The sequence below is a fragment of the Chiloscyllium plagiosum genome, unplaced genomic scaffold, assembly GCF_037043375.1.
Source record: "Chiloscyllium plagiosum isolate Xiang-an unplaced genomic scaffold, Cpla_swu_hap1 HiC_scaffold_2, whole genome shotgun sequence".
In the NCBI taxonomy this organism is placed as follows: domain Eukaryota; kingdom Metazoa; phylum Chordata; class Chondrichthyes; order Orectolobiformes; family Hemiscylliidae; genus Chiloscyllium; species Chiloscyllium plagiosum.
The window spans coordinates 31,221,357-31,248,144 of NW_028270140.1; the positions used below are offsets into that span (position 1 = coordinate 31,221,357).

At 42.3% G+C, this 26,788-nt stretch overlaps 1 protein-coding gene across 1 annotated transcript in view; it reads left to right on the forward strand.

Moving 5' to 3' along the window:
* Positions 1 to 26,788, forward strand: part of pgm5 (phosphoglucomutase 5) — a 174,594-nt gene that overhangs the window by 109,237 nt on the left and 38,569 nt on the right. Inside the window, exon 7 of the mRNA XM_043716994.2 lies at positions 17,812 to 17,927. Coding sequence (XP_043572929.1) covers positions 17,812 to 17,927 — 116 coding nt within the window. The remainder of the gene's footprint in view (positions 1 to 17,811; positions 17,928 to 26,788) is intronic.

Below are 26,788 nucleotides of genomic sequence, written 5' to 3' on the forward strand. Positions count from 1 at the left end.
AGACTACCAATGATAATACGCTTCAAGAAATGCTAATAACAAGGGAGAGGTTAGGGGTCAGAATAAGTGAACCAGATCGGATTGTGGCTACATAAATGATTGATTAAACTTAAAAGGATGCAGGTCTGAATATGCCTTGGCACTTTAAAGCACATTTTAAAATCACTGGATTGTGTTAGTTCAACTTTTTTCCCCTAATACCACCATGAACAGAGTGGGAAAGCTAAAGTCATAGTCAAGTTAACTTTCTGTCCTTTACAGTTCTTATGAATATTTCTCAGCTGGTTTTTATTAAATGCCTTCGATGCAGCGCGATGATGGTGAAGGATTTTGCAGGAAGTCAGTTCTAAACCTCACATATAATTATTAGCCAGAAGCAATGTCAACTCAGAATATCGACCGAGCCAATCCAGTGAGAACAGGTATGATTTTAGGAAGTGCTTCATGGTTGAGCTTCAATTCAAATGCTTCAATTTTTCAGACCCATTGTTGCAAGAAAAGTGTGCTGTTTTTCAAAATTACTGTATCCATGAGATGACGAGATTTTTGCCTTTCAGTTTTTCACAACATAAACTTGAGGCATGCAAAACTTTATTACTTGTGTTTGAACTTGCACAATTATTCCACTCCAGAAAGCCCAGCAGTAGAGCAAATCTTTAGCCATTCTCATAACAATTTTTGACATTACAAACGTGTACCTTGTCGTTCAACAATTCCTGTTTTAATCTGTTCCTATTTGCAGGGGAATGAATGAATCTGTAATTAGCATTTGCCCACTATCAATAGTTATGTACTATTAAACATAAATATGTACAATCGCACATCTACAAAAATGCATAATTAACAACCATGCTAACATTTTGCATTTGCTGCTGATCTGGCAATGGATCCATTTTAAATTCTTTATTCTTATGTCAAAATTCAAAAAGTGTGGCACTGGAAAAGTACAGCAGGTCAGGCAGCATCCGAGGAGCAGGAGAATTGACGTTTCGGGCATAACCCTTCGTCAGGAATATGGAGGGGGAAGGGGACTAAGAGATAAATAGAGGAGTGAGGATGGGCTGGGGGAAGGTAGATGTGAAGGTGATAGGTGGATGCAGGTGGGAGGTAATTGTGATAGGTTGGTGGGGAGGGTGGAGCAGATAGGTGGGAAGGAAGATGGACAGGTATGACAAGTCAAAAGGGCCATGCTCAGTTGGAGGTTTGGATCTGGAATGAGGTGGGGGGAGGGGAGATTTGGAAACTGGTGAATTCAATGTTGTTGCCGTGTGGTTGTAGGGTCCTGAGACATTCTTTCTCCAATTGGTAGGTGGCTTCGATTTAGCGGTGGAGAAAGCCCAGGACTTGCATGTGTTTGTGGGAGTGGGAAGGGGAGTTGAAGTGATTGGCCACAGGGTGCTGGGGTTGATTGGTGCATGCAGACCAGAGATGTTCCCTAGTCTGTTCCTTGAGTTGGCCTTCTGTCTCACCGATGTAGAGGAGACCAGATCGAGAGCAACAGTCACAGTAGATGAGGTGGGTAGATGTGAAATGATCTTTTAGGGACTTGGATGAAGGTAGTGGGAAGTAAGGGCGCAGGTGCCAGGTGTGGAGGGTGGGTTGGTGGGGTGGGGCGGGGGCGTGGACCTAACAAGGGGGTCACAAAGGGAATGGTCCCAGTGGAATGCAGATATAGGTAGGGAGGGAAATATATCTTTTGTGGTGGGGTCTGACTGTAGGTGGTGGAAATGACAGAGGATAACGCAATATATCTGGACATTCGTGGGGTGGACGGTGAGGACCAGGGGAGGTTCTATCGTTGTTGCGGTTGAAGGGGTGGGGTTCAAGGGCGGAGGTGCAGAAAGTAGAGGAGATGCAATGGAGGGCATTGTTGATCATGTGGGAGGGGAAATTGCAGTCCTTGAAAGAGGAGGCCATCAAGGATGTCCTGGAGTAAAATTGCTCCTTCTAGGAACAGATACAGTGGAGGCAGAGGAATTGGGAGTAACGGATCACATTTTTACAGGTGGTGGAATGGGAGGATGTGTAGTCAAGGTAACTGCGAGAGTCAGTGAGTTTGAAATAGATGTCCATATTGAGTCACTCACCAGAGACAGAGAGGTCCTGGAAGGGAAGGGAGGTGTCTGAGATAATCCATGTGAACCTAAGGTCAGGGTGGAAGGTCTTGGTGAAGTTGATCAACTGCTCAACCTCCTCATGAGAACACAACATGGCGCCGATACAGTCATCAATGTAGCAGAGGAAAAGATGGGCGATGGTGCTAGTGTAACTGCAGAACATAGAACATAGAAAAATACAGCGCAGTACAGGCCCTTTGGCCCTCGATGTTGCGCCGATCCAAGCCCACCTAACCTACACTAGCCCACTATCCTCCACATGCCTATCAAATGCCCGTTTAAATGCCCATAAAGAGGGAGAGTCCACCACTGCTACTGGCAGGGCATTCCATGAACTCACGACTCGCTGAGTAAAGAATCTACCCCTAACATCTGTCCTATACCTACCACCCCTTAATTTAAAGCTATGCCCCCTCGTAATAGCTGACTCCATACTTGGAAAAAGGTTCTCATGGTCAACCCTATCTAAACTCCTAATCATCTTGTACACCTCTATCAAGTCACCTCTAAACCTTCTTTTCTCCAATGAAAACAACCCCAAGTGCCTCAGTCTTTCCTCATACGATCTTCCTACCATACCAGACAACATCCTGGTTAACCTCCTCTGCACCCGTTCCAGTGCCTCCACATCCTTCCTATAGTATGGCGACCAAAACTGCACACAATACTCCAGATGCGGCCGCACCAGAGTCTCTTACAACTGCAACATGACCTCAGGACTCCGGAACTCAATTCCTCTACCAATAAAAGCCAGTACACCATATGCCTTCTTCACCGCACTATTTATCTGGGTGGCAACTTTCAGAGATCTGTGTACATGGACATCAAGATCCCTCTGCTCATCCACACTACCAAGTATCCGACCATTAGCCCAGTACCCCATCTTTTTGTTACTCCTTCCAAAGTGAATCACCTCACACTTACCTACATTGAACTCCATTTGCCACCTTTCTGCCCAGCTCTGCAGCTTATCTATATCCCGCTGTAACCTGACACATCCTTCCTCACTGTCAACAACTCTACCGACTTTCGTATCATCCGCAAACTTGCTCACCCAACCTTCTAGCCCCTCCTCCAGGTCATTTATAAAAATGACAAACAGCAATGGTCCCAAAATGGATCCTTGCGGAACACCGCTAGTAACTGCACTCCAAGATGAACCTTTACCATCAACTACTACCCTCTGTCTTCTTCCAGCCAGCCAATTCCTAATCCAAACCTCCAACTCACCCTCAATGCCATACCTCTGTATTTTTTGCAGTAGTCTACCATGGGGAACCTTATCAAACGCCTTACTAAAATCCATATCCACCACATCTTCCACTTTCCCCCCGTCCACCTCCTTAGTCACCTTCTCAAAGAATTCAATAAGGTTTGTGAGGCATGACCTGCCCTTCACAAAACCATGCTGACTAGCCTTGATCACATTATTCCTATCCAGATGTTCATAAATCCTATCCCTTACAATTCTCTCTAAGACTTTGCCCACAACAGAAGTGAGACTCACCAGCCTATAGTTACTAGGGTTATCCCTATTCCCCTTCTTGAACAAGGGAACCACATTTGCTATCCTCCAGTCTTCTGGCACTATTCCTGTAGACAACGAGGACATAAAAATCAAGGCCAATGGCTCTGCAATCTCCTCCCTTGCTTCCCAGACAATCCTAGGATAAATGCCATCAGGCCCAGGGGACTTATCTATTTTCACCCTTTCCAGAATTTCCAACACCTCTTCCCTACATACCTCAAAGCCGTCCATTCTAATTAATTGTGACTCAGTATTCACATCGGCAACAATGTCCTGTTCCTGAGTGAATACTGATGAAAAGTATTCATTCAGTGTCTCCCCAATCTCCTCAGCCTCCACACGCAACTTCCCACTACTATCCTTGACTGTACCTATTCCTACCCTAGTCATTCTTTTATTCCTGACATACCTATAGAAAGCCTTTGGGTTTTCCCTAACCCTACCAACTAAGGACCTTTCATGTCCCCTCCTTGCTGCTCTTAGCTCTCTCTTCAGATCCTTCCTGGCTACCTTATAACTCTCAATCGCCCCAATTGAACCTTCACGCCTCATCTTTACATAGGCCGCCCTCTTCCCTTTAACAAGGGATTCCAATTCCTTATTAAACCATGGCTCCCTCACAAGACCCTTTCCTCCCTGCCTGACAGGGACATACTTATCAAGGACACTCATTAGTTGCTCCTTGAACAAGCTCCACATATCAATTGCGCCCTTCCCTTGAAGCCTACTTTTCCAAGCCACGCATCTTAAGTTGTGCCTCACCACATCATAATTTCCCTGTCCCCAGCTATAACTCTTGCCCTGCAGTGTACACTTACCCCTCTCCATCACTAGAGTAAAAGTCACCGAATTGTGGTCACTGTCCCGAAAATGCTCACCTACCTCCAATTCTAACACCTGGCCTGGTTCGTTACCGAGAACCAAATCCAGTATGGCCTCACCTCTTGTTGGCCTGTCTACATATTGTGTCAGGAAACCCTCCTGCACACATTGGACAAACACCGACCAATCTAACGAACTTGAGCTATAGCTTTCCCAGTCAATATCTGGAAAGTTAAAGTCCCCCATAACAACCACTCTATTACTTTCACTCTTCTCCTGAATCATCCTCGCAATCCTTTCTTCTACGTCTCCAGGACTATTAGGAGACCTGTAGAAAACTCCTAACAGGGTGACCTCACCTTTCCTATTCCTAACCTCAGCCCAAACTACCTCAGATGGCGAGTCTTCATCCATCGTCCTTTCCACCGCTGTAATACTATCTTTGACAAGCAATGCTACACCTCCCCCTCTTTTACTCCCACCTCTGACCCTACTAAAACACTTAAACCCTGGAACCTGCAACAGCCAATCCTGTCCCTGTTCTACCCATGTCTCCGTAATAGCCACAACATCGAAATCCCAGGTACCAACCCATGCTGCAAGTTCACCTACCTTATTTCGTATCCTTCTTGCATTGAAGTATACACACTTCAAGCCACTTTCCTGTTTACAGGCACCCTCCTTTGAGATTAATGGACTGTTCTACATATCCTACAAAGAGGCAGGTATAGCGGCATTTCAAATCCGGCAGAGGTTTTCCTGAAAATCCACGCACCTCATCTATTGTGTCTGTTGCTCTCGATGTGGTCTCCTCTACATTGGGGAGACAGGACCCCAACTTGAGGAGTGGCTCAGGGGACATCTCTGGAATACATGCACCAACCCAGTGGCCAACCTCCGAAACTTTCCTCCCACTCCCCCAAGGACATGCAAGTGTTGAGCCTCCTCCACCGCCAAATCAAATCCATCCGGCAACTGGAGGAAGAACATCTCATCTTCCACCTCGAGACCTCCAACCACATGGCATCAACATTGACTTCACCAGTTTCCAAATCTCCCCTCCCCCCACCTCACCTCAGATCTAACCCACCAACTTGGCACCGCTCTCTTGACCAGCTCAACCTGTCCATCTTCCTTCCTACCTATCCATTTTACCCTCCTCACCAACTTATCACAATTACCTCCCACCTGCATCCACCTATCCCTTTCCCAGCCACTTTCCCCCAATCCCACTCCCACCCTTCTATTTATCTGTCAGCCCTCTTTCCCCCTCTATATTCGAGATGAAGGGCTTATGCCCGAAATGCCAACTGTCCTGCTCTTCAGATGCTGCCTGACCTGCTGTGCTTTTCCAGTGCCACAGTTTTCAACTCTGACTGTCCAGCATCTGCAGTCCTCACTTTCTCCTTGTGTCCAAATTCCTCCAGTATTGCCTTCCCCATCTCTGGAACCTCCTCCCATCTATGCACTTCAATTCTAATCCTTTTGAACTTCCAATTCCTTTTGATTTAGTAAAGGGTCAGCATGCCTTTAGGAGCGTAGAAACAGGAATAGGCTATTCAAATCATTGGGTCAACTCCATATTTTAAAATGATCACGGCTAATCAAAATCTTCAATGTCTTTTACCCATACTGTCTCCATAAACTTTTACTCCACTGGTTGTCAGAAATCTACCAATCTCTAGCTTAAGCATGATAATGATTTAGCTGCCACAGCCCTCTGGGGTGGAGAGTTTCAAAGAATCTCACAACTTCCTGAGTAAAACAAAATCTCATCATGGTCCTATATGGCATCCCTTTATGTTAAATTTGTGCCTCCTGTTTCTAGAATCCCCAAGCAGTGGAAACATCTTACCTATCTATCTTTTTAAGTTTCAGTGAGACCACCTCTCATCAGGCACGGTTTCCCTGATCTCCCTTCATAGATCAGTTCAATCTCATCGCTATTGAGGTCTCAGCTCTGGAATTCCCTCCCTAATTTTTTTCTATTTCATTTTCTTCCTTTAATTTGCTCATTAAAATCTACCTCATCGATTGAACTGCCCTCATATCTCCTTATGTGGCGCAGTGTCAACTTTCGTCATCTGGTAATGCTCATGTGAAGTACTTAGAGACTTTACATGTTAAATGTACTATATGATTAGATTAGATTAGATTACTTGCAGTGTGGAAACAGGCCCTTCGGCCCAACATTCCACACCGACCCGCCGAAGCGTAACCCACCCAGACCCATTCCCCTACATTTACCCCTTCACCAAACACCACGGGCAATTTAGCATGGCCAATTCACCTAACCTGCACATTTTTGGACTGTGGGAGGAAACTGGAGCACCCGGAGGAAACCCACGCAGACACGGGGAGAATGTGCAAACTCCACACAGAGAGTCACCTGAGGCGGGAATTGAACCCAGGTCTCTGTGAGGCAACAGTGCTAACCACTGTGCCACTGAGCCACCATGCCACGCACAAGTTCCTGTTTTTAAATGAAAAGTTGGTTGAATGGATATCTATTTCGCTTTAACCTCCCTACTATTGAAAATATGATTCATTTTCTGATTAGCATCTTATATCAGCACTTGCCTTAAAAAACTCTGTTTAACTGAGTTTTTGTGCTACTTTCCTTCACCAAACAACATTAAGCAGGCCTAACCTAAAATATAATGAACAGCATGACTATCGTAGCTTGACATTTGAATGCACACTTTTCATGGGCCGGGATTAACAGTCCTGGCAGAAGACAAAGCATACTTTTATACTGCAATAAACACAGTTAAATCATGTCTCAGTTTTAGCTGCAGTTCATTAGCCAAAGCTGTCTCAGTGTGAATAGACAGGATTAATAAATATTGTAAGGGCCATGAGGTCGAAGGTATGAAATCAAAGAAGTAATGTTAAATTGATGCAAATCTCTGGTCTCCCCTGCTCACATCCCCCCCTCCCCCACCCTGCCCCCCTTGCTGGAGTACTGTGTTCAATTTGAGGCAAAACACTTCAGGGGGATGTCCAACCTTTAAAAAGGCTGCAGACAAGTTCAAGAGTTGAGGAACTTCAGTTTCAAGGAGATGCCAGAAGGAATAAGATTGTTTTCTTTACAGCTGACAAAGTTCAGTAAAGGTATGAATGTGATGTTGAAAATCATTGGAAGAAGGATTAGCATTCCAAGGACATTGATTTGAGGAATTGGCAAAAGCACTGCTGGGCAGATGAGAAGAATATGTTTGTGCAGAGAACTATGATGAACTGGACAGCATGGTCTGAAAGTATAATGGACTCAATCTCCTTCAAAAGTGAAATTTCATAAATATCTGAAAAGGGACATTTGCAGTGCAATGTACTGAGCACAGGAGAATGTGGTTAACAAAACAACTCTTTCAAAGGGGCTAGACTAGGTACAGTGGAATGGATGGCATCCTTGTATGTTGTAGCATTTCATGATACACATACCATTACTAAATAATTGTTACATTTGCTCCCTAGTTTGAAAAAAACGTTTTACTGTAAGCCATCTGACATTTTCATTCAAGAATGGAGATTCTGTCCAAAGGAAGCTGAGGCAGATCTATGCGACAGGAGCAGGTCTATGCTGCGTTGGTGCTGAAGTGGTCAGCTAGGTTTCTGTGGCTGTAGGAAAGAAAGGAAGAAACAATCTGCATTTCTGTAACACCTTTCTCTCTCTCTCTCTCTCTCTCTCTCTCTCTCCCCCCCCCCCCCCCCCCCCTCAAACACACACACACACACACACACCACTACTACCAGCTCCAGTTTCCATCTGTTGTTACAAGGGAATGCTGGTAGTAGTGGTGTGTGTGTGTGTCTGTGTGTGTGTGTATGCTGTGGTCAAGATTTCTTTACCTCATTGACTCTCTAGAAGAACGAGAATGGAGAATAAAGATAACAGTTTAGAGAAAATTAAGACATTGTGTTCCATCTTTTAAAACTATAATTCCAATTCATAGTCAAATAGAAATTATCTTGCTGTATTTAGTTTGTCACTCTCTCTATTAGAACCCTCTGCTTAGATTAAATCCAGAGATGACATTCCTGATTTTCCAAAGGAGGTCTAAACAAAATAAAGAGAAACAGATTTTTGGTTCTTATTCCCTTTGAGGCACGAACCTGGGAGGACTATTTCACCTCTTTTTCTTTGATTTATGGAGAGATAAAATGATACATTCCTTTATACCATCTCAAGTTAGAAAGGGCCTCACATTTCCTCAATTTCCTCCCACAATGGTTTAACCTGATATGTAAGTATTGCATTCAATTTATAGTTAATTATATAAACCTAAGCCCAGGAGAAAAAGGAGCTGGAGTGGGCCATTTGACTTTTTGAACATGCAGCACCAATAAAGTTAGATCTTGGTTGATTTTCTACCTCAACTTCACCTTCCCACATTATCCTTAATTTGTGTGGTAACCAAAAGTCAGTCAAACTATGTCTTGCGTATCCTCAATGATTGAGCATCCATTGTTATGTGAGGTGGAGAACTCCAATGATTCACAACCGTTTGAGTATTTCTTCTCATCTCAGTGTAAAATGACGAACTTCTTATTCTATGACAATGACTCCATGTTCTGGATTCCCCTACCAGCAGAAATAGTTTCACAGCGTCTACTTGGTATACAGCATCTTAAAAATATAATGTTTTACTGAGATCATCTTTCATTCTTCTGTACAACAAGGAATATGGTCATAGTATACTCTGTGTCTCCTCTAAAGGGGTTAATGCCAGTGAACAAATCTACTGATCATTCATTCTCTCTACAGCAAATATGTCCCCCATTAGGTTTGGAGATGAAACCTGCACAGAGTATTCCAGATGTATATACAGTTAGGAAAGAAAAATTTTATTCTTTACTTTAACTTAGTGATGGATTTAAATTTTGTTCACTTAATGTTCAGAATTATTTAGTCAGAATTATGGGTGAAGAGAGACAAAGGAGTGATCAGATGCATAGATCCTCTATGAATGTCACTCGCTATTGTTGAGTAGTGATGGGTACATTGTTCAATTTTGTTTCCAGATTCAGGGGGAGGTTTGCAAGTATTTTTCTTCTTTGAGGCTGTCCCCTTCAATGACTTTTCTTCGCACAGTGCTACACAAAAGCATCATCAGACAAAATTTGACACCACGATACATAATGAGATACTCAGGACAGGTGTTGAGAAGTTAGGTCAAGAAGTCAGTTATAGGGTGTGCCTTGAAGGAATTGAAAGAGCTGGAGAAGTTTAGTGGGGAATTCCAGAGTTTAGTGTGGCTGAAATCATGGCTGCCATTTTTTTTACACTTTCATGGGATGTGGGCATTAGTGGCCAGCCAAGCAAATTTTGCCCATCCCTATTTGTGGTTGAAAGATTCGTGCTGAGCTTCCTTTTTGAATCAATGCAACCATGTGGATTGCCACTGTGTTATTAGGAAAGGGGGTTCTATGATTTTGACCCAGCAACAGTGAATATATTTACAAGTCAGGATGGTGTGTGGCTTGGAGAGGAACTTGCAGGTGGTGTTGTTCCCATGCATCTACTCCCCTTTCTATCGATGGGGTACAGACCCCATGTTTGAAAGTCACTGTCAAATGGGCTTGGTGAGTTGCTGCAATGCATTTTATACTTATGCATGCAAATATAAAATGTAGGAGCATGATTAGGCCATTTGACCCATCTAGCCTTTTCTGTCATTCAATAAGTTCATGGTTGATCTGACTGTGACCTCAATTTCACTGCTTACCACTGCCAGCCATTGCCTCCCTTGGAAGCCAAGAATCTATCCACCACTGCCGTAAAGCTTCTCAAATAACCCTGCCTCCAGTGCTTTCTGAGAAAACAAGTTCCGTCTGAGGGAAAAAAAAAGTTATCCTCGGTTTCCCTTTTAAATTGGAGACACCTTTATTTTAAAAACTACATCTCTGCAAATTCCAGTCTCTTCCACAATGGGAAGCAACATTCGTATTTCTTGCTGTTACAAAGTGTATGATGGTGGAGGGAGTGAATGTTGATGGTGGTGGATGGATTGCCAATCAAGTGAGCTGCTTTGTTCCAGATGATTTTGGGCTTCATGAGTTTTGTTGAAGCTGTGCTCATCCAGGCAAGTGCTGAAAGTTCATGAGTTGTGGCTTCTAGACATTGGACTAGCTTTGTAAAGTCAAGAAATGAGTTACTCTCCAGTGTCTTTGTACTCTTTTTGTAATATGGAGTTCAAAACACATGACACAGAACTCCAGATATAGTGCAATACAGATTTAGCACTTATTTCTCTATTTTTCAATTCAATCCCTCGAGACATCACACTTAGGCATAATTTCTTTTACTGGCCTTTAAACTAGTGTTGCTTGTTTCAATGATCTGTGTACTTGTGCTCATAAATCTCCTCACTGTTCTGTTCCATTAAGACTCTGATTTTCCAAGTAGTCTATGAATTCCTCATTTTTGCATCAAAATGCAATCCCTCACACATTTGTGTGTTGGAATTAATTTGCCAACTGTATGCAGATTCACATAATTTGTTGGAATCCTCCTTAGTCTTGACCATGCCCTCCCAATTTGACATTATCCACAAATTTAGGAATTGAGACACACAAGTGGGTACTTAATGCCAAATTTATAGCCTCATCCTGTTCCTATTCATTCAGCAGTAGGGTGTGAAGCCTGAAAAATAGACCCTGTTGCTAGGGGATTCTGTCATTCAAATTGCTGATGGAGAGACGTGGCATTCGGAAGTTGAGAAGGGGGGGGTGTGGTGCTTGAAAGCCACTACTGTGTCCTTGCCACTGAATCCCTCACAACTTGGGACATTCACCCCGGGATTTCACCAGTCCTGACCTATGCCTTGGTTTATTGCCAATTCTGGGCCTCTGACTCGTATAGTCACAGCCTTATCTTTGACACTACTGTGCAAGTAAAAGCTGATGGCCTCCAATTGGATCAGACAGGAATTCCACTCTCAGTGCCTTTCATTTCACAGTTGGTCTGCCTGATCGATACTTGATGTGATGTGCTTTTCTGAAAAGAGCCAGCATGGGTTCTTGCTTGTCAGACAGCATGTGAGACCCCTGTCACCTCCATTAAACACAGCCCATGTTGTCTGGAGATGGCAGATTCACAGATGAAGGTTCAATAGGAAATAAGCTGAGGCAAACAAAATAGATGCTGCAAAGATCAGATGAGGATATAAAGTTGGAAGATCAATTTGGGGACAGAGTAGTTAGAGACAGTATCCTTTGGCCTGAGATGGTTATTTAAAAGGAGAATAGAATTTGCATTGAGGATAGGATCTAAAGACTTTGGTTGCTGTCTTGCTAAAACAAAACAATTAAAACAGCTACAAAGAATGGTCAAGAAGTATTGCAAGACTAGAGAGTGTGCATATCAAGCCCAAATGTTTGATTGCTCTGTCTCCAGAGAAATTTTAATCTGTGATTTCTTTTCAATCAGATGTTTGTGACATAGGAAGGGAAAAGGTTGAGATTCTAAAGGGAGATTACAGACAGTTAGGTAGACATTTAAAAAGGAGGTCCTCGAGAATAGTAATATCTGGATTACTCCCGGTGCTACGAGCTAGTGAGGGCAGGAATAGGAGGATAGAGCAGATGAATGCATGGCTGAGGAGCTGGTGTATGGGAGAAGGATTCACATTTTTGGATCATTGGAATCTCTTTTGGGGTAGAAGTGACCTGTACAAGAAGTACAGATTGCACCTAAATTGGAAGGGGACTAATATACTGGCAGGGAAATTTGCTCGAGTTGCTTGGGAGGATTTAAACTAGTAAGGTGGGGGGGGGTGGGACCCAGGGAGATAGTGAGGAAAGAGATCAATCTGAGACTGGTACAGTTGAGAACAGAAACGAGTCAAACAGTCAAGACAGTCAGGGACAAGGTAGGATTAATAAATTAAACTGCATTTATTTCAATGCAAGGGGCCTATCAGGGAAGGCAGATGAACTCAGGGCATGGTTAGGAACATGGGACTGGGATATCATAGCAATTACAGAAACATGGCTCACGGATGTGCGGGACTGGCAGCTTAATGTTCCAGGATACAAATGCAACAGGAAGGATAGAAAGGGAGGCAAGAAAGGAGGAGGAGTGGCATTTTTGATAAGGGATAGCATTACAGCTGTGCTGAGGGAGGATATTCCCGGAATTACATCCAGGGAAGTTATTTGAGTGGAACTGAGAAATAAGAAAGGGATGATCACCTTATTAGGATTGTATTATAGACCCCCCAATAGTCAGAGGGAAATTGAGAAACAAACTTGTAAGGAGATCTCAGCTATCTGTAAGAATAATAGGGTGGTTATGGTAGGGGATTTTAACTTTCCGAACATAGGCTAGGACTGCCATAGTGTTAAGGGTTTGGATGGAGAGGAATTTGTTGAGTCTGTACAAGACAATTTTCTGATTCAGTATGTGGATGTACCTACTAGAGAAGGTGCAAAACTTGATCTACTCTTGGGAAATAAGGCTGGGCAGGTGACTGAAGTGTCAGTGGGAGAGCACTTTGGGGCCAGCGACCATAATTCTATACGTTTTAAAATAGTGATGGAAAAGGATAGACCAGATCTAAAAGTTGAAGTTCTAAATTGGAGAATGGCCAATTTTGACGGTATTAGGCAAGAACTTTCGAAAGCTGATTGGGGGCAAATGTTCGTAGGTAAAGGAATGGCTGGAAAATGGGAAGACTTCAGAAATGAGATAACGAGAACCCAGAGAAAGTATATTCCTGTTTGGGTGAAAGGGAAGGCTGGTAGGTACAGGGATTGCTGGATGACTAAAGAAATTGAGGGTTTGGTTAAGAAAAAGAAGGAAGCATATGTAAGGTGTAGACAGATAGATCAAGTGAATCCTTAGAAGAGTATAAAGGAAGTAGGAGTATACTTAAGAGGAGATATGAGATAGCTTTGACAAATAGAATTAAGGAGAATCCAAAGACTTTTTACAAATACATTAAGGACAAAAGAGTAACTAGGGAGAGAATAGGACCCTTCAAAGATCAGCAAGGCGGCCTTTGTGTAGAGCTGCTGAAAATGGGGGAGATACTAAATGAGTATTTTGCACCAAACTTTACTGTAGAAAAGGATATGGAAGATATAGACTGTAGGGAAGTAGATGGTGACATCTTGCAAAATGTCCATATTACAGAGGAATAAGTGCTGTATGCCTTGGAATGGGTAAAGATGGATAAATCCCCAGGACCTGATCAGGAGTACCCTATAGCTCTGTGGGAAGCTAGAGAAGTGATTACTGGGGCTCTTGCTGAGATATTTGTATCATTGATAGTCACAGGTGAGGTGTCGGAAGATTGGAGGTTGGCTAACGTGGTGCCACTGTTTAAGAAAGGTGGTGAGGACAAGCCAGGGAACCAAAGACCGGTGAGCCTGACATCAGTGGGGGGCAAGTTGTTGGAGGGAATCCCGAGGGACAGGATGTACATGTATTTGGAAAGGCAAGGACTGATTCGGAATAGTCAACATGGCTTTGTGCATGGGAAATCATGTCTCACAAACTTGATTGAGTTTTTGAGGAAGTAACACAGAGGATTGATGAGGGCAGAGCAGTAGATGTGATCTATGTGGACTTCAGTGAGGGGTTCGACAAGGTTCCCCATGGGAGACTGATTAGCAAGGTTAGATCTCACGGAATACAGGGAGAACTAGCCATTTGGATACAGAATTGGCTCAAAGGTAGAAGGCAGAGAATGGTGGTGGAGGGTTGTTTTTCAGACTGGAGGCCTTTGACCAATGGAGTGCCACAAGCATCCGTGCTGGATCCTCAATTTTTTGTCATTTACATAAATGATTTGGATGCGAGCATAAGAGGTACAGTTAGTAAGTTTGCAGATGACACCAAAATTGGAGGTGTAGTGGACAGCGAAGAGGGTTACCTCAGATTACAACAGAATCTGGACCAGATGGGCCAATGGACAAAGAAGTGGCAGATGGAGTTTAATTCAGATAGATGCGAGGTGCTGCATTTTGGGAAAGCAAATCTTAGCAGGACTTATACACTTAATAGTAAGGTCTTAGGGAGTGTTGCTGAACAAAGAGACCTTGGAATGCGGGTTCATAGCTCCTTGAAAGTTGCAGGTAGATAAGATAGGCGTTTGGTATGCTTTCTTTTATTGGTCAGAGTGTGTTGAGTACAGGAGTTGGGAGGTCATGTTGCAGCAATACAGGACATTGGTTAGGCCAGTGTTGGAATATTGCATGCAATTCTGGTCTCCTTCCTATCGGAAAGATGTTGTAAAACTTGAAAGGGTTCAGAAAACATTTACAAGAATGTTGCCAGGTTTGGATGATTTGAGCTATAGGAAAAGGCTGAACAGGCTGGGGCTGTTTTCCCTGGAGCGTTGGAGGCCGAGGGGTGACCTTATAGAGGTTTATAAAATTATGAGGGGCATGGATAGGGTAAATAGACAAAATCTTTTCCCTGGGCTCGGGGAGTACAGAACTAGAGGGCATAGGTTTAGGATGAGAGGGGAAAGATATAAAAGAGACCTCCGGGGCAATTTTTTCACACCAGAAGGTGGTACGTGTATGGAATGAGCTGCCAGAGGAAGTGGTGGAGGCTGGTACAATTAAGAGGCATTTGGATGGGTATATAAATAGGAAGGGTTTGGAGGGATAAGGGCCGGGTGCTGGCAGGTGAAACTAGATTGGGTTGGGATATCTGGTCAGTATGGACAGGTTGGACCGAAGGATCTGTTTCCATGCTGTACATCTCTATGACTCTATGAATGGGGTGTTAGAATTTGGGCTCCTCAGGATAATCTGAGTTGTATTCATCATAAAACTTTTAAAGACAGACTTCTGACAACAGCGCAGGGAATAAAGGCCTCCTGGAAAGAATGATTCACAATCTGAGAAGTATCATGACTGTGCACACTGGAAATGTCACAGTGGAAAATCCCTTTTATTGAGCAGAGTATTCATCACCAGAATTTCCAATCCCAGATACATTTGGTGCAGATAAAGAGATGTTTCCTTGAATAATATCTCTGTGATAGCAAAATAAAGAAAAGGGATACCAATTCCATACACCGAGGAGCAGAAGAAATCTTTCAACCTTTTTAATCAGTTCTTCTATTCAGTTTGGCCATGGCTGATCTGCATTTTAACTCTATCTTGGATCCAGAAACTATTATCACATTGCCCTCGAAAAATCTGTCAATTTCATTTTCCACTGATCCCTCGCTTCAACAACATTTTTATGGAAATGGAGTTTCAGACCTCCACTGTCTTTGATGTGAAGATGTTCTTCCTGATACTTCCCCAAATAGCCTTGCTCAAATGTTGAGGTTCTGCCCTCTTGTACTGGATTCCTCCACTAGAAGAAATATCTTTCTTTATCGAGCCTACCAAATCTTTCAATCTTCTTATACAGATTCGAGAGTGTGGTGCTAGAAAAGCACAGCAGATCAGGCAGCATTCGAAGATTAGGAGAATCGACATTTCGGAGATAAGCCCTTCATTGGGAATGAGACTTCCAAGGAGCAGGAGAATCGACGTTCCGGACATAAGCCGCCTCATTCCTGGTGATGGGCATATGCTCGAAACGTCAATTCTCCTGCTCCTCGGATGCTGCCTGATCTGCTGTGCTTTTCCAGCATCACACTCTCGACTCTGACCTCCAGCATCTGCATTCCTCACTTTCTCCTAATCTTCTTATACACCTCAGTTAGATCACCCCTTAATCTTCTCTGTTCAATAGAAAGTAACCTTAGTCTAAGCAACCTGTTATCATAATTCTTGTAGCTCTGGTAACATTCTGGTGAATTTGCACTACACTCTCTCCAAGGCTAGTACATTCTTCAGGTCTGGTGTCCAGAACTGAACGTAGTACAACAATATATACACAGTGGAGAGAGTCTGCGTCAGCCATGCATCTATAACATGGTAGTGCTAATTTATTAGCCAGTACGATAAGTGTACAGGTTTGTTAACCTTAGCTTGCAAATTCTTGTTTCATAGTATGCTTAATGTTACAGCTATGGAGAATTTAAACTGTTGCTGCCATTGTAACTGTTAGTGCAAACATCACTTTGTTTAAAAAAAAGAGAGAGAGAACTCTAAGACCCGGCCCCAGTCCTACGGAGCATGGAAATGGATAGCACATCATCTTATTATACTTACTGGCCTGGATGTTGGCAGAGTTAGAGCAACATTGGTTTACAGGCACTAGATTCCAGAATTCTTGCCCTTATTCCTCTTTCTGACAATTTTTTCCAGCATGAAATAACAGTGTGGACAGTAGTCGTTCACACAACACTCCATGACTTGCCAACTCCATTGCAAGGGATGAGCAGTTCACATGTCCCCATAATTTTAGTGTAGTCCATTCCTTTCTTTTAGTAGATGTGGTTCACAACTTGTCAGAGCATGTGCAAAATACATCGGAAATCCCAGTCAGAGAGCCATTGAGTTGTATAGCTTGAAAATAGACACTTCAGTCCAACTCTCAAATGGGAAATCAAAACAAAAACTCTGTCATTTGACAGACTCTGTCGTAAAAAAAAGTACTTTCTGTTGCTGTGGTTGGATGCTATATTACAAGAATATGGGCATTAATTGGGGGAATGAAGGACACATGAAAGGCATGAGTTTAGATAAAAAATGAAGGGGTTGAATGAGTGAGAGCCTAACACTGTAATTAAAATTGGCTGATTTAATAAACAGGGGTGGGCACTTCAGCCTACCAGTCTGAACATCCGTTCACTTGCAGAGCTGCTTTGGGCCTGCCTTTGAATGTGGTGGGCCCAACTCCATCCTACCCTTGATGCGTGGAATGAAAATCTAGCGTACAAGGGCCTTTTACTAAGCAAGACAAATTTGCAAGGTTTCCTGAATCAGCCCTCATGAAAATTCAGTCTTTTGCTTCTTAGGAAGACATTATGGTAATAGGATTTCCAATTATATTGCGCCTTTCACAACCTGAGGCTATCTCAAAATGTATTACAGATAGTGAAGCACTTTTGAAGTGTGGTCACTGTTGTATTGATGGACCTACGGCAATTAATTTTCGCACAGCGTGATCCCACATAATACAACGTGATAATGAATGGATAATCTGTTTTTAGTGATAGTGTGTGAGGGATATATATTGGTCAGATATCAGGAAGAACTTGGTGCTCTACTTCAAAACAGCATCCATTGGGTCTTTTATGTCTGCAACAGAGCTCAGTTCAATGCCTCAACCAAAAACCGTCACCTCCAAAAGTTCAGCACAGCCTCAATAAAGCAAAGGGAATGCCAGCTTAGATTGTCTGAAGTGGGACTCGAACCCACAAACTTCTAAGTCGCGTGTTCAGTCCATTTACTTAAACAAACATGCTCATTTTTTTTTCATAGGGTAGGAAAAGTCATGAAGATTCCTGTATATGAAACTCCGACAGGCTGGAAATTCTTTGGGAATTTGATGGATGCTGGGAAGTGTTCCCTTTGTGGAGAGGAGAGCTTTGGTACAGGTAATGAACTCACTCTCTGTCTTTATGCAGAACTCATTTCCATTGATGTGATGCATTTTTTGCAGAGGGAAACTGGTGACATTCAATAAAGGAAAATCAGACAGGATTATTAGAACACTTTTTGCAAAGTCAGGACATCCTGAGGAGCTTCACGTCTGATGAAATATATTTTGTAGTGCAGTCAGTACTGTAATGCAGGAAACACAGCAGAAGAAGCTCTCATAAACACCAATGTGATAATAACCAAAAAATCTATTCTTTATTGATATTGTTTCAATACTTAGTACTGACCATGATGCTGGAGAGAACGCTTTTTCAAATCTTCAAATCTATTATGTCCTGCTGAAATGGGGCTTCGGTTTATTGTCTCATCCGGAAGGTGGCCTCTCTGACAGTGCAGCACTCCACCAATACTGCAATGATGTGTCAGTCTAGATGGAGTAAAAAGAATGGGAGAAGTTTTGTGTTGTGTTGTCCTGTTTCTGTATTGTATATTCTACACAATTCTGTGTAGTGTATCAGAGGAAATGCTGCTCTGAACAATTACATTGCGAGTGTTTCAGCTACTGAAAATGTAAGTGAACCTTTCACATTTTGCCACTGAGGCTCTATTTGTAAATGAATGCTTTATGTCAAGACCAACACAAGGATTTCAAACACTCTTTGCATCCTTGGTTTCAGATTGATGTATTGTAGCGAAGTCGCAAGCTTTTCATTGACCGCTCATTCCTTTGTTGGTATTGTACTCACTGTGAATCCAGTAAGTTACTACAGAGGAGGCAACCTGGCCATTTTCACCAAGCCTTCACATCAATTGCACAGCATGCCAATTGTTGGCTTTTTAAGCCATGTCTTTGTTTATTAGCATTTCAAAAAATAAATTAGCTCCCGCATCCATATCAACCAGTCAGATCATCGTAAAGATGAGCTGAACAAAGAACAAAGAATTCAGCACAGGAATGGACCCTTTGGCCTATCAAGCCTGCAATACTCATGATACCTTTCTCATCCAAAAATCTTTTGCCTGGATGCAGTCCATATCCCTCTATTCCCTGTCTATTTGTGTATCTGTCACATTGCTTCTTAAACACCTCCTCTGGCTGCATTTTTGAGACAGTAACCACCCTGGTGTAAAAATCATGCCTCTCACACCTCCTTTAAATGTATCCCCATTTACCTTATACCTCTGTCCCATTGTAATTGACCTTTCTACCCTTGGAAAAAGACTCCAACTATCTATTCCATCCATGTCTATTTTTCAAGCTTCTTTCATCCGCCCCTCATCATCCGATGTTCAAGTGAAAACAGAGTTTGTCAAATCTCTCATAGCTAATACTCACCAAACTAGGCAACATCCTGGTAAATCTTTTCTGTACCCCCTCCTCCAAAGCTTCCACATCCTTCAGGTGGTGTGGCGACCAGAATTCTACACAATATTCCAAATATAGCCTAACTAAAGTTCTATAAAGCTGAAACATGACTTGTTCAGCCCCAAGCAATGAAGGCAAGCAAGCCGTAGGCCTTCTTGACACCATTTCTACTTGTGTGGCCACTTTCAGGGAAATGTGGACCCTAATGTCCAGATTCCTCCATCTGTTGAAGATACTAAGGGTAGTCATTTACTGTGTACTGTTCTCCTGCGTTAGATCTTTCAAAATGTCTGACAGATTGTTCTGCTATTACGCCACAGTTGTGTTCCTCTGCAACCTCATGCTATGGAAAATTGCTCTGTAGAAGATTGCTAATAGAAAACTGTTATACCTGTTCAGCAGAAAGTTTGCATTATCCAAACAACATCCATAATTCATCAATCTCATTATAGCCAATTCACACTGATGAATCATGTGTTATAGCAGAACAATTGCACCTCGCATTTGTCCAGATTAAATTGCACCTGCCATTTCTCTACCTACATCTCCAGTATATCTATATCCTACTGTATTCTTTGGAAATCCTCCTCACTATCCACAGCTCCCCCAATCTTTATGTAATCTGCAAACTTATTAATCAGACCACTTACTTTCTCCTCCGAATCATTTATATATATTTTAAACAACAGGGGTCCTGGCACTGGTCCCTGTGGAACACCACTGGTCACAAATCTCCAGTCAGAGAATTATCTATCCACTGCTACTCTCTGTTTTCCATGACCAAGCCAGTTCTGTATCCATGTTATCAACTCACAGTGGATCCCATGTGACTTCAAATTCTGTATCAACCTGTCATGAGAGCCTAGCTAAAATCCAGATAGACAACATTTACCATCCTGACCTCACCAATCATCTTTGTCAGTTCCTCAAAAAACTCAATCAAATTTGTCAGGCACGACCCCTCCTGCTCAAAGCCATGTTTCCTAACTAATAAGCCCATATTTTTCCAAATGTGAAGAAATCCTGTTCGTAAGAAGCCTCCCCAGTTATTTTCCTACTCTCAACATAAATCTTGTCAGTCTATAAATTCCTGGATAATCCCTATTGCCCTTAAACAAAGGAACAGCATTGTTTATTCACCAGTCCTTTAGGACCTCATCTGTGACTAAAGCAAATACAAATATCTCATTCAAGACCCCAGCAATTTCCTCCCTGGGCTCCCTCAGCATTCTGGGATAGAATGTCAGGTTCTTGTGCCCCTTTAAGCTTTCCTAACTTGTTGTTTAAGTTCTTTGCTATTGTCTTTATATTCCTCGAGTGCTCTGTCTACCTTTAGTTTCCTAAATTCATATGCCTCATTTTTCTTTCTGACTAAGCTCACAATTTTTCGTCATCAAAGATTCCCGAATCTTGTTATCCTTAACTTTCATTTTCACAGTAACATGCTGGTCCTGAACTCTAATCAACTGGTCTTTAAAAGATTCCCTCATAACACATGTAGATTTACCCTCAAACAAACAGTTCCTGCCAAAAGTTGTTGTAGTTAACCTTCTCCCAATTTACAAATTTCACCCAAGGACTACTGTTATACTTATCCATAAGTAACTTGAAATTTATGGTATTATGATCACTGTTCCTAAAATGCTCTCCCATTAAAACTTGATCAACTGGCCAAGTTTAGTCCTCAATACCATGTCTAGCACGGCCTGTTCCCTAGTTAGGCTATTTACATATTGCTTCAAGAAATCCTCCTGGATGTACCTAACAAATTCACCTTCCAAGTCAAGCCCCTGGTACTAAGGGAGGCCCAGTCAATGTGTGGGAAGTTAAAATCACCCACTACAACGACCCTGTTATTTTCTAATTTTTCCATAATCCGTCCACCTCTTTACCCCTCTTTCTCCTGCTAGCTGTTGGGAACCCTATAGTACAAATCAATCAAATGATTGCACCCTTTCTATTCCTGAGCTCTACCCAAATGGTCTCACTAGATGAGCCCTCCAAGGTGTCCTCGCTCAGTACAGCTTTGATATTCTCCCTTATCAGTAACGCAACTCCCCCACCTCTTTTACATCCCTCTCTACCTTGCCTGAAACATCAAATCCTGGAACATTAAGCTGCCATTCTTGTCCCTCTCGCAACCAAGTCTCTGTAAGAGCTGCAGCATCATAGATATATGTAATAGTCCTAGCTGTAAATTCATCGGCCTTACCTTTCATACTCCTAAGCATTTAAACAAATGGACTTCAGACTGCAAATCCTGCTGTTTTCAGTCACCTCTCCCTGTCTGTTCTTCCTCTTAGCTTTACTGGCTTTAGTCTCTAACTCCTCCCCTGACATTTCACTTGCTGACCTACTGCTCTGGCTGAAGCCTATCCAATCACCGAGACAGCAGGGCCACAGCCAATTGGGTGTTCTTTCTCTCAAAGCTTATTGTTTTGAAAATGTGAGATCAATTTCCTTTCTAACATGAGTTAGTGTCTTCCATTATCTGTGCTAGCATGTAGCACTCACCCACTTAACTCAGTTATACGTGACAAATATGTTCCTAAATTGCAACTTTTAAATGTTCTGTGAGCTTGAGTTTCTTTGAAGCTTCTGTCCATAAATCATTGTGATGGCACTGGGAGGTAAGAGACCGTTATATGCCAGCCAGCATGGGGAAGCTGTTCACCTCGGGCAACTGCTTTCCTTTTGGGCAATGAAGGCTGTTTCAGGACGTGAATACATTAACCGACTTTTAGAGAGAGTTGATGCAATGACTGATTTTATTTGATGCATTTTGTTTCTAAGTTTCTGAGTTTTTGCTTAGTTAAAAATATTTACTCATTAACACCACAGGTTAACTCCAAAAGGAACACCAACTGGGGTGTCCTAGGGGGAGGAATGCCTTATAGAAAATAGATTTCATTACATACCAGCTCTTTAAGTAAAAAAAATTTGCATTTCCTTTGCAGCTTTCATGACTTCACTATTAATGGAGCAAACTGAGGGAGGATGTTTATTCATTTCAGGCAGGATTGATAGCTGTTGATGTTATTTGGAGCATTTATTGAAAAATAAGTATCCACTCGCTAAATTGGGCTGAATGAAGGAGCGTGAATCAACCTATGTTCAAGATAGCCTGAGTTTTGCCTCATGAGATAGATAGACAGACATTATATGTGTAGGGACAATAACTCAGGTTGTTTCAATGTACTTCACAGTCAATGAAGGACTGTTGAAATGTGATCACTGTTGTAACCTGGGAAATGCAACACTCAATTTACACACAGCTTTCTTCCCCAATTAGCAACATAATATGACCTGATCATCTATTTTAATGATATTCTTTGAGATTTGGATATCAGCCATCAGCCATTGTTGAGAAACCTCTTTTACTTATAGAGTTGTACAGCATGGAAACAGACACTTCCATCCAACTTGTCTGCATTAGCCAGACATCCCAATCTGACCTAGTCCCATTTGGCCCATTTCCCTCTAAACCCTTCCTATACATAAACCCAACCAGAGGCCTTTTAACCTTTATGGGTCAGAGCATCGAATATAGGCGTTGGGAGGTCATGCTGTGGCTTGGTTTGGCCACTTTTGGAATATTGCGTATAATCCTATCGGAAGGATGTGAAACTTGAAAGGGTTCAGAAAAGATTTACAAGGATGTTGCCAGGTTTAGAGAATTTGAGCTATAGGGAGAGGCTGAATAGACTAGAGTTGTTTTCCCTGGAACGTCGGAGACTGAGGGATGACCTTATAGAGATTTATAAAATCATGAGGGAAATGGATAGGATAACTAGACAAAGTCTTTTCCCTGGGGTGGGGGGAATCCAGAACTAGAGGGCATAGGTTTAGAGTGAGAGGGTGAAGACTGAAAGGGGACCTAATGGGCAAATTTTTCACAGAGGTGAGTGTATGGAATGAGCTGCCAGAGGAAGTGGTGGCAGCTGATACAATTACAACATTTAAAAAGCATCTGGATGGGTATATGAATAGGAAAGGTTTAGAGGGATATGGGCCAAGTGCTGGCAAATGGGATTAGATTCATTTAGGATATTTGGTTGGCATGGATGAGTTGGACTGAAGAGTCCAATTTCTGTGCTGTACATCTCTATGACTCTATAAATATTGTAATTGTATCTGTCTCCACCATTTCACCACAAACACCAATCTCTGCTTGAAAAAGTTATCCCTCAGGTCCATTTAAAATCTTTCCCCTCCTACCTTAAACCTACATCCTCTAGTTTTGGACTCCCCCTAGGAGAGAGACTTTGACTATTTAATATCTATGCCCATCATAATTTTATAGAGGTCTATAGTGTTACCGTTCAGCCTCCAGTGCTCCAGGGAGAAAGCCCAGCCCAATAACTCAAACCCTTCAGTCCCAGCAGCATCCCTACAAATCTTTCTGTACTCTCTCAAGTTTAACAACATCTATTTCTTCAAGATGATGCTATTGTATCTTCAACTTCACAATAAGTCAGTTTAACATCTCATCTAAAATATCGTACCTCCAGCAATGTAGTGCTCTCTCAGTACTGCCTATCTGACAATGCAGCATTCCTTCTAAGATGCCCCTCTGACAGTGCACCATTCCCTCAGTACTGCACAGGGTGTGTCTGCATAGTCTGTGTACTCAAGTTTCTGGAGTATGACTTGAACCTGCACCTTTCTGACTCAGAGAGAAAAATTAGCCATGTATTCAGCCTGGGAATATTAATTATTTCAAGCTCATGGCTCAAAATTAAAGATCTAAGCTAATTTATTGTTGAGGTGTCAGTTTTATGAGGTAATGTCACTTCTTGCTAATTGTTTAAGTGTGTGGAAAAAGATCAGTTATCTTGGGAAGAGAGAAGGTCATTCAACCCTTCAAACCTGTTCTGTCATTCAGTTAGATCCTGGATGGTTGTACATTAATCTCATCTACCTGCCTTGCTTTCCCAACATTGACTGATGAGAAAATATCAATTTCAGTTTTGAAATTTTCAATTGACCTTTTGCCAAGTTTTTTTTGTTTTGTAAGGTGAAGGTGAATTCCAGATTTCCACTACCTTTTGTGTGAAGAAGTGTTTTTTCTCAACAGCTGTAATGAGGCTGGATCTAATTCTAAGTTTATTCCTCTTTGTCCTGGTCCTGAATGGTCCATCTACCCTAAGAAATCCTGTAAACACTAAATTAATGCAATTTTTAATCATCTAACTTCAATGATATGCATGATTGTTCTATGTAGCCTGTCCTCACTTTAATCCTTTTAGCCCTAGTATCATTCTGGTGAATTTAGCTTTCAAGGTCAATATTGTGCAACCATAGATGGTTAAAGTTATACAAACACTCCTCATTTTTGATGTGTTTAAACAACTTGTTTTTAGTTTTCTTTGTCTGCTAAATGAATACTCTTCCTTCTAGCCTCCTTCAATCAAAAGAGCTATCACTGACAATTGTGATCCTGTTCTGATTGGCAAATAGGAGTTTTTAACTGCAGGGGAGCGAGTCAGTGCTATGGATAGCTCTGCTAAATAGTTTCCTTATCTTTAATCGAACTTCAAAATGCAATCTGGCCTCATTCAAAAGGTCACCCTCTCAATATGGTTACGTGGTCCCCCTTAGTGCTGTACAATATTCCAGAGTGATCTCAGGAGCATTACTGAACACAAACTTACCAACATGACAGATATGAGGAGACAGATGAAGGAGTGTCTCAAAGGAGGAGAGAAAAGTGGAGAGATTTCAGGAAGGAGTAGGCACCATGTCAGCCATTGAGAATATTTAATCACCATGTTGTCAGACTGTGAGCCAAACTCAGTCAGTATGGACTGCCTGGATCCTGAAATTGGAACTGATTTTGTGAACAATTTTAATATTTCATTTGTAAAAATGGTCAGATATTGCCTTTACAACAGACCAGATATAAATTACTGAAAGAAATTCTTTCAGAACTAATTAAACTGATTAGAGAACTACTGTCTTGAAATACAAACCTGTTCCTGTTAGTTAATTATGTGTTGTGATACATTCTTGATATAACAAAAATGTGAAGTAAGAGAGTTACATAAAATATGCTGAGAATAATTTGCTCACAGCTGAGCAGTACACATCTGGTCTTGATCCAAATGTTTGTGACATCTCTAAGGAACACTGCCTGAAACAGATGTTGAACAATAACAAAGGAATATTTTGTGCACACTGAAAAACCCACAGTAGAATCCAGATTTACAACATTGGACTTGGGAATAGTAGTAGGCTATTGAATGCCTTTTAAACCTGGTCCTCTATTTGATAAGGTCAGAGATGAGTGAATTTTTATTCACTCCTGGGATGTGGGGTGCCACTGGCTGACCAACATTTATTACCTGTCCATAGTTGCTCTTGAGGTCATGGTGAGGTGTCTTCTTTAACCGCTGCAGTCCACATGCTGTAGGTAGACCCACAATGATGTTGGCAAGAGAATTTCAGGATTTCGACCCAGCAACACTGACGGAAAGGTGATATATATACTTCCATGTCTGGATGATGAGTGGCTTGGAGGGGACCTAGCAGATGGTATGTTCCCATGTATCTGCTACCCTTATCCTTCTACATGGAAGTGATCATGGGCTCGGAAAATGCTGTCTAATGATTTTTTCGTGAGTTTCTGCTGTACATTTTGTAGGTATGCTGCTACTGAACATTGGTGGTGGAGGGAGTGCATGCGTGTGGATGTGGTGCCAATCAAGCAGGCTGCTTTGTCCTGGATGATGTCAAACATCTTGGGTGATTTGGGGCTGCAAGTTGGGAGTATTCCATCACACTCTTGACTTAGAGTCGTAGAGATGTACAGCATGGAAACAGACCCTTCGGTCCAACCCACCCATGCTGACCAGATATCCCAACCCAATCTAGTCCCACCTGCCAGCACCTGCCCATATCCCTCCAAACCCTTCCTATTCATATACCCATCCAAATGCCTCTTAAATGTTGCAATTGTACCAGCCTCCACCACATCCTCTGGCAGCTCATTCCATACATGTACCACCCTCTGCATGAAAAAGTTACCCCTTAGGTCTCTTTTATATCTTTCCCCTCTCACCCTAAACCTATGCCCTCTAGTTCTGGACTTTGTCTATTTACCCTATCCATGCCCCTCATAATTTTGTAAACCTCTATAGCCTCCGATGCTCCAGGGAAAACAGCCCCAGCCTGTTCAGCCTTTCCCTATAGCTCAAATCCTCCAACCCTGGCAACATCCTTGTAAATCTTTTCTGAACCCTTTCAAGTTTCACAACATCTTTCCGATAGGAAGGAGACCAGAATTGCATGCAATATTCCAACAGTGGCCTAACCAATGTCCTGTATAGCTGCAACATGACCTCCCAACTCCTGTACTCAATACTCTGACCAATAAAAGAAAGCATACCAAATGCCTTCTTCACTATCCTATCTACCTGCGACTCCACTTTCAAGGAGCTATGAACCTGCACTCCAAGGTCTCTTTGTTCAGCAACACTACCTAGGACCTTA